Genomic DNA, 10,000 nt, shown 5'->3' on the forward strand with positions numbered 1-10,000 from the left:
TGCCTGAGGCCTTGTTCTGCGGTGGACTAGTAATAGCTGAGGATAATGATGAATAAATATATATATATATATATATATATATATATATATATATATATATATATATATATATATATATATATATATATATATATATATATATATATATATATTTATCTACTTATTTATCAATTTATCAATTTCCACTCACGCTAAGCGGCATTGCCAGACAAATAACCACTCGGTCTCTCCTCCTCCTCGGTTAGGATGGAGAGTAGTCAAATCCTAGTGAGAAGGGGGTGCATGTGTGTGTATATCTATCTAAATATTTAGCCGTAATTTTTGACGGGTGTCGTGCACTAGTGCCATGAAAATCACGAAATGGTTGGGAAAACAGGGAGGGCTTCTTTGAGAAAATAACGTTCTTTCAAGGTTAAATTCGAAGGACCGTAAAAGAGAGACACTGCTTACTAATTTTGTCATTTTCCTATCTCTTTCACTCATCGATATACAATTTTTCAAATTGCGTTAAACGTATAAAATGGAATATACAATAAAAAGTATAACAAGTAACAAATTTTAATGAGCGTATGGCAGAATAGAAATGCCAAAATTTTCATTTTACTATTAAATTTATGAATAGTAATATGTACATAATGATAAAGTTCTGTCTTAATTCGTGAATATTAGAAAAAAAAAGTTTAAGTGAATAATGAACTACCATTCAAATATAAAATTATTCTAAATATGGCATATATGAAGACTGTTTACAAGAAAAACATTCAAACAATTCACTAATTATTATTATTATTATTACTAGCTAAGCTACAACCCAAGTTGGAAAAACAGGATGTTATAAGCCCAAGGGCACCACGACAGGGAAAATAACCCAGTGAGGAAAGGAAATATGGATATTAACTATATGAGAAGTAATGAACAAATAGAATAAAGTATTTTAACAACATTAAACCGATCTTTCGTATATAAACTAAATAAAAACTTGTGTCAGCTTGTTCAACATAAAAACATTCTCTGTAAGTCTGAACTTATGAAGTTCTACCTATTGAACTACCCGGTTATAAGATTATTCCAGAACTTGGTCAGAGCTGGAATAAAACTTGTGGAATACTGTGTAGTATTGAGCCTCATGATGGAGAAGGCATGACTATTAGAATTAACTGCATATTTAGTATTACAAATAAAACGGAACTGTTCATGAAGATCAATGTAAAGGATGGTCAAAATTATGAAAACTCTTATGCAACATGTATAACGAACTAATTGAACGACGGTGCCAGAGATTATTATTTAGAAAAGGAATAAGAAATTTAATAAACCGTAAGTTCCTGTCCAACAAATTAAGATGATAATTTACAACTGAAGACCAGACAGGAGAACAATACTCGAACCAAGTTAAAATGAAAGAATTAAAACGCTTCGTCGGAATAGATTGATCACCGAAAGTCTTACAAGACTTTCTTAAACAAATTTTTTGTGCAATTGAAGAAGACATAAACCTAATGTGTTTCTCAAAAGTAAACTGGCTGCGGAGAATCACACCTAATATTTTTAGTCGGACAGTGATAAAGAAACATTATCCATGCCGAGATCAGGGTGTTGAGGAGCCTCTATCCCCTTCCTACTTACAATCATACTTTGAGTTTTGTTAGAATTCAACTTCATGCCTAGTAATTTGCACCATGCACTAATTTTAGCTTGATTTCTATTTAGGGATTCAGCAACCCCAGATCTACATTCAGATGGAATTGCTGTAAAGAGAGTAGCATCATCTGCAACCACCTGTCATGTGTATACAGTATGAAAAGTAATGGACCAAGAACACTACCTTAGGAACACCGGATATCACATTCATATACTCAATATGGTGCCCATCAACAGCAACTCTTTGCGATTAATTACATAAAAATTCAATAATGATGCTTAGAAAAGACCCACCAGGTCAAAACTATTTGAGTTTGTACACAAGTGTCTCATGAAAATTTGAGCTTATAGTGAAGTATTTTCTACTTTTAAAATCCACGCAAATGTTGGGATGTTCAAAGGTATTAGATACTTTCCCCATTATATCACAAAAATTTTATATTGCATTTCATTACCGATTGATACACTATGTGATGTAATCAAATATTTTTATTTACTTTGTTTTGCTTAATTTACATAAACTTACATAAATATGTAAACTCTCTCATTATCAAGAATGAGAAGAGAAAGATGCAAGTTCACGTTCGATCCAAGTCTTTATGAATTACTCCTCACCACTCTTCAGCTGGAGTATCGGTATATCATAAAATTTCCACATATGTCAAGTTTAAATTCATGGCTTTGCTAAGAAACTAAAATATCAAAAAAGCATTAATTACTTTTTGCCTTTTCCAATCACACTTAGCTGTCAACTCTTCGACTTAACATTGCCCCAATTTCCAACATTCCATTTGAGACAAACCATTTCTGGGGAGTCATTTCAGTCTATCTGCCGTCAAATATTAATGATGATGATGATGATGATGATGATGATGATGATGATGATGATGATGATAACTGAAAATCAATAAGAAGCAAAATGCGGAGACAGGAAGAAAACGGCTGAGGGCTTTACCAGAGTATGCCACTCTTAAATCTCCATTTTCTATAACACCATTTCGTGTGCTTATTTTGAAAGCACGTACTAGCTAGTTTTATGGCTAACGTACTTATTATTTTGACACTCTTTGTAATGAAGTTTGACATCGTAATAAACACACATCAGATAAAATTACTAGTTGTTTGATAAAATAAATATGAATAAAACCAATATGGATTTAGTATGGCATTGAACTAAACGTAAAATATGATACGCGAATGTTGTTATCGCTTAAAATAAAATAAGATCAAATACATGATTTGTATATTCCTAAAATCTATCATTACATAGATATTTATAAGTACAGTGATACTCTTTCTTGTATTGATTCACGTTCCTATGTATATCTATATATCTTTTTAGCATTGAACTATTTCCTATAACAGATGGTGGTTTTGTTGTAAAAGAACATGGTGGTCGCTGCCACCTATGTTGAAAACATTAACTCATTATTATTATTATTATTATTATTATTATTATTATTATTATTATTATTATTCTTGCTGTTGTTGATGTTCACTAAGCTAAACCACTAATTGGAAAAACAAGTTTCAACAGGGAAAATAGCCCAGTGCGGAAAGGAAATAAAAAAAAAACGATAAAATACAGTAGTACGCCTGAGCCCTCAAACAATATAACTAACCAAATACAGTGGAAAGCCATGGTACAAAGGCTATGACACTACCCAAGAATAAAGAACAATGATTTGATTTAGGAGTGTCTTCCTACAAGAGCTGCTTACCATGGTTAAGGTCTCTTTTCTACCTCTACCAAGTGGAAAATAACCACTGAAGAATTACAGTACTGTATTTGGGAGTTGCTATATGCAAATGATTTGGTGATTATTGCTGAAAATTAGGAAGAATTACAGAGAAGGGTGGTAGAGTGGGAAGAGACTTTGAAAAGGGGTGGTTTGAGGGTGAATGTGGAAAAGACTAAAGCCATGGTTAGCAGTAAGGAAGGTAGGGACAGAATAGCCATACATGAAAGTAGAGGAGCAGTTATGAAACAGGTAGAAGAATTCAGATACTTAGGATCTACTGTAAATCAGGAGAGATGATGTGAGGCTCAAGTTGAAAATAGGCTAAAGGCAGTATGGGGAAATTGGAGGAAGGTAGCAGGAGTGATAAGTGATAGGAAAATGCCTAGCAGGAGTGATAAGTGATAGGAAAATGCCTAGCAGGAGTGATAAGTGATAGAAAAATGCCAATCAGGGTAAAACTCAAGATCAATAGCATAATAATAAGACCTGTGTTAATGTATGGATCAGAAACTTGGGCTTTGTGATGCAAAGAGGAAGCAAAGCTTGAGGGAACAGAAATGAAAATGAGAAGATGGATTATGGGAATATTACCTTGAAAAATGGGAAATGATAATATAAGAAGAATGGCAAGTGTAGTGAAGATTACTGAGACAAGAGTGTCACGACTGAGATGGTGTGGGCACATTATTATTATTATTATTATTATTATTATTATTATTACAAGCGAAGTTACAACCTTAATTGGAAAAGCAAGATGCTATAAGCCCAAGGGCTCCAATAGGGAAAAATAGCTCAGTGAGGAGAGGAAATAAGGAAATAAATAAATGATGAGAATAAAATTAACAATAAATCATTCTAAAAACAGTAACAACGTCAAAACAGATATGTCCTATATAAACTATTAATGTCAAAAATAGATATGTCATATATAAACTATAAAAAGACTCATGTCAGCCTGGGTTAAGGATGGATGGATGGGAGGGAGTGAGGAGGGCTTGGGAGGAACCTGTAAAGGGGGAGAAGATCAATAGGGAGGCCACAAATTAGATGGCAAGACAAGGTGAAGGATGACATGGAGAAAAGAGGTTAGCTGGAAGAGGATGCCTTGGATCGAAGGCATTAGAGAAGGCGCATGAGGCAACCAACCCCTTAATGCAGGGATAACAGTCGGGAGGAGGAGAGTTAATGTCCCGAGTAGAGAAGAATTTTTTGGTTATCTTAGTGTTGTCGGTTGTAAGAGGACAGAGGAGAATGTGTAATGAATAGTCCAGGTTATTCGGTGTACGTGTAGGCAAAGGAAATATAAGCCGTAACCTGAGATATCAACGTAGACCTATCTGGGAAGTCATAGGACCCACTAACTCACTAGTGGGAGTATTTGATACACCTATATAAGAGGATCATCAGTACCACATTGAACCCATTCCCACACACTACGCCAATCACAGTTATTTGGCAAAAAAAAAAAAAAAAAAAATCTTCCACCACCTGGATATCTAGGCTTTTCCTTTCTAATACGCACCTCAAATAATCATCCAACGTTTTTTTTATGACGTATTTTTCCCAATCCCCTCAATATGAAATCATATAATTTTTATTTATGTAAAGTAATCAATTATTTCCATATGTCCAAATCATCTAAAACATTGACCTATTCTTTCAATTACGTTGAAATTCTTACTGTTACTAATTACATCCATTTACCTTGTCACTTAGAGAAACATATATACATAAAGTACATAGATTTTTTTTATAGAATAGTCTAAATTTTTCGTATATGCAATATATTTTTATCACTCTTAGACATTAACAAAATTTAATTTCTTTTATAAATAAAGACATCCAACAGCAAAATTTATTCTATTGAAATACCAAATTCTGTAAGAATTATTTTCCACATTGTTCATTGACTAAAACATCTTGATTATATAAATATCTCATTACCATATTTTCCCTCCAGTTACTTTGTTAAAGTGTATGTGAATGAAGTGCAAAGTGTAATGATTTACAATGCAAAATTTTGACTAGTGAAGACATTACTCAAGGAATATATATATATATATATATATATATATATATATATATATATATATATATATATATATACATACATATAAATACTGTATATATATATATATATATATATATATATATATATATATATATATATATATAAATATATATATATATATATGTGTGTATATATATATATATATATATGTGTGTGTATATATATATATATATATATATATATATATATATATATATATATATATATATTCAAATAAGTTCATTTCAATTCTACGATGGTGAAGATGGGTTAATTTCAATTCAAAGTACAAAACACCTGAATTAGACAGGTATAAGTAAAGCAGAATTGTCATTAACTTTTCTCTTTCTTCGTGGCCAAGTGGTAGTCACTGTCGCTACATGTTTGCCGGACCAGGGTTCGACTCCCGGACGGTCACAAGCTCTTGTCTTTGTGATATATATATATATATATATATATATATATATATATATATATATATATATACATATATATACTGTATATATGTAAATACATATATATATATGGATATATATATATACATATGTATATGGATATACATATATATTCATATATATATATATATATATATATATATATATATATATATATATATATATATTTATATATATATTCATATATACATACAAAATTTTTTATATATATACATATATAGTTTATATATATATATATATATATATATATATAAATATATAAACTATATATATATATATATATATATATATATATATATATATATATATATATATATATATATATAAAACTATCTGAATTTTTAATAATATGCACATATTTTACAGAAAATACGAAACCGAGGATGTCTCATTAAATCACATGAAAAACAACTGCAAGAATCTTGGACGCTTCCCGGGATCTGTAGTGCACGAAGGGACTTTCTCCAAGTCTTCTAGGATCTTCAATGAAAGACGGTAAACACTACGACATAGAGAAACTACCACATTTACATAAGGTTAGTGCCACGAGACCGTAATATTCCGTTAGTGCACTATTGCAATCACATATCAATTCAAAAACATTAAGAATTGAAATTGATGTTGCTGGTTTTCTCTGTATTATTACAATTCGATACTATTATACTAATGGCTATTATTTACTTCACTTAATTCAAAGACAAACAACAACGTGGTTCTCTTGTCATCTTTTTCCTTACTACATAAAAGAAATAAATTCAGATGTTTTATGTTTATGCTTCCACGGAATATTCAAATATATTTTAGTGATAATATTCATTTGATTTTTTTTTTCAAAGTTGATGAGCCACTTGCAAGTTAATTTGCTCTTAACTGATAATTCAAAAGAAATAGAAAAATCCAGGAAATTCCTGATATCAAAACCTGAATTATCTGGTCGATTAAAATATCAAGAAAGCAAATAAATTATATACAATTCAGTTTGAAAATATCAAAGAATCATTATTGCCTGCATTCCTATTACGGAGAAATTAAGTATAAAATAAATGGCATTTAAGATTTTTCCAACTCTGTAAATATGTATTAGATATGCAAGGTAAATATTCGCCAACTCTTTATTTACCAATAAAGATGATTGGTGTCCATATGTCAGCGCTTTCCTTCCTAAAGCTTACTTTTGAGTTACAAGAAGTTACAAGGATTTTGGATATTTCAATGACTTCCATCAGAATAGACCTCCAATTGCACTTGGGTAGAGCTACACTGTTAAAAAAATTGCATTAAAATAACGGTAAATATATAGCAACATTTATTCCAGGATTTTTACCGTTTTAAAAGCGGTTATATAGACGCAAAGGAGTGATATTACGGTCACCAACCTGTAAAAGATATTAACAAAATAAGGTAAAATTATGGTCGTCTGTATTTTACTCAAGTACGGCTGAGAATAATATAATTTTACGGAGAATTTTCGATTAAAAATTACGGTTTTTTTTTTCTAACAGTGTATTTAGTTTAAACTTTTAGAGATTTATTATGATCTTGTCTAACTTATTCTTACACTCTAGTCTAGAGAGAGAGAGAGAGAGAGAGAGAGAGAGAGAGAGAGAGGAGAGAGAGAGAGAGAGGAGAGAGAGAGAGGAGAGGAGAGAGAGAGAGAGACCTAAATCGGTGATTAAACTAAATTTTTGGGCATATTTGCATCTAATAAAAATTATATGGATTTCGGAGGTTGGGAATATAGTATTTTTCTACGCTTATTGATGGCTTTAAGGGCTTTTTTTTTTAATATCAAATGAGAAAATTGTTTGAAAACGATTGAAAAAAAAAAAACCGTGTACTTCCTTATTTTTTATTAATTAACTAGCTCTAAAGACGTGCAACCCTGTCACACCCCTACTACAGGGCGAGAAACCAAAACAGCTAGTGTAGAGAGAGGGGCAGAGACGGGGCTGTACACTGGAAATCGCCGGGCAATAAGGGTATAGCAGGGTACCCTTCCCTCAGAGCGAGGTGTGCCAGGTATTCCTGTGTCCCAACTGTACGTGGACATAGAACCTATTTCTCTCTCTCTCTCTCTCTTCTCTCTCTCTCCTCTCTCTCTCTCTCTCTCCCTCAGTGATCAGGCAAGCAAATTTTCGTCAAAGTTCACGACAATCTGTTGATCAATTTTTCTCTAAAACTTTCATTTCTTTTATGCAATTAAAACCAAATTTTTCGGATAATCTACAGTACGTCCCTTTAGGCCTATACAGGAGGCTGTAACGAGTTTATGTTTATGTTTGCTAACTCAGTACAGTTTCTACTACATATGAATGTACGTTATTTTCGAAACCAATAGAAATCTAACAGTTTGAACTTCCATAAAAATACGAATTCACATACAAAGTATATATCCATATAAGAAAGATGACTCAAAAGCTAAGGGTTTCCCTACAATTACAATTTCTCTCCAAAATACACCGTATAAACGTCCGTGCGCAGACTCTCCAAGATTAAATATTTCATAAAGTAGGTGTCTGGAGTGACGGAGGACCGTTTAAAAATGTTTAATAGCAGAAGCAAAGAAAACCCTTACTAACGGAGGTATCTCTCGTCTCTCTCTCTCTCTCTCTCTCTCTCTCTCTCTCTCTCCTCTCTCTCCTCTCTCTCTCCTCTCTCTCCTCTGATACTTTTTATTAGTTTCATCTCTCTCCCTCCCTTTATATTTTAAGTTAGTTCATCTCTCTCTCTCTCTCTCTCTCTCTCTCTCTCTCTCTCTCCTCTCTCTCTCTCTCTCCCTCTCTCTCTTCTTCTTCTTCTTCTTCTTCTCCTCGATACTTTATTAACTCATCTCTCTCACTCCTTGATATTTTAATTAGTTCTCTCTCTCTCTCTCTCTCTCTCCTCTCCTCTCTCTCTCTCTCTCTCTCCTTGATACTATTTTTTAGTTCCTCTCTCTCACCCCTTTATATTTTTAGTTAGTTCATATCTCTCTCTCTCCTCTCTCTCTCTCTCTCTCTCTCTCTCTCTCTCTCTCTCTCTCTCTCTCTCTCTCTCTCTCTCTCTCGGGAGCATGAGAAAGGCCTCTATACGCCAAAATCAGCTCAAAAAATACTATCAACATATTGATGAGGTTATCTTAATTTTTTGTGTTGAAATCTTAATGTTAATACAAGACCCGTAAAAATAATTCTATGTTTTGTATAATATTTTTTCTCGGTAGACTGCATATCTTATCACTCATTCAAAAAACAGATTCCTCAGTTAAGATTAGATGCAGCGCTTACGAGAAAACCGCAGCAACAAATACATTAATTTTAAATTCAAATGAATCTTTAACTACATTCCATAAGATATTCTTCCACAAAAAGCCTGCTTTTATTTAAAAAGTGATTATTCTTTCATCTACTTATATCTGCGGCTCGAGTTTTTACAGCAACATTAATTTCTTTTAATTTCTTTATGACGTCTCCCTTCAATTTAGTTCAGTTTACTGTTGCATGCGTGTTTTTTAATATGGTAAACTTTTTATTAAACATTTCTTTTTCTGTTCTTTTAAATATTTAATTTTTCTTGTTTCCTTTCCCCGTTGGGCTATTTTTCCCTGATAGAGCCCCTTTGGGCTTATAGAATCCTGCTTTTTCCAACTAGGGTTGTAAACTTAGCAAATAATAATAATAATAATAATAATAATAATAATAATAATAATAATAATAATAATAATAATAATAATATACGATTAGAGCACTGTTAAAAATTTGCCGTAAAAACGGCAAAAATCCCTGGAATAAATTTTACCAGGCATTCACCGTTTTAAATACGGACATATTACGGTCACCAACCCGTTAAAGATATTTACAAAGCATGGTGAAAAATTACGGTCGCCTGTATTTTACTGAAATACGGCTAAGAACAATATATATTTACGGATAATTTCGAATTAAACATTACGGTTTTTTTTTAACAGTGAATGAAACGTGAGGAATTACAGCTCCTCCGTTCAATATCGATACATCTTGCAACTTCCGCCCTTCCTAGTAATAAATAAAGGCTTTAATTCTCATCTGTCTGTTCGGCTCTATTTTATTTCCTCAGCGGGAGAAATTGTTACTGCATATTGATCTATGTGACTT

The 10,000-nt window shown here is 32.1% G+C and overlaps 1 protein-coding gene across 1 annotated transcript in view; it reads left to right on the forward strand.

Annotated features, from left to right (window-relative positions):
* The window catches only part of LOC137626159 (uncharacterized), a 55,406-nt gene that overhangs the window by 19,566 nt on the left and 25,840 nt on the right, over positions 1 to 10,000 (forward strand). Inside the window, 2 exon segments of the mRNA XM_068357236.1 lie at positions 6,255 to 6,351; positions 6,353 to 6,424. Coding sequence (XP_068213337.1) covers positions 6,255 to 6,351; positions 6,353 to 6,424 — 169 coding nt within the window.

This window comes from Palaemon carinicauda, chromosome 33, assembly GCF_036898095.1.
Source record: "Palaemon carinicauda isolate YSFRI2023 chromosome 33, ASM3689809v2, whole genome shotgun sequence".
NCBI classification, from domain to species: Eukaryota; Metazoa; Arthropoda; class Malacostraca; order Decapoda; family Palaemonidae; genus Palaemon; species Palaemon carinicauda.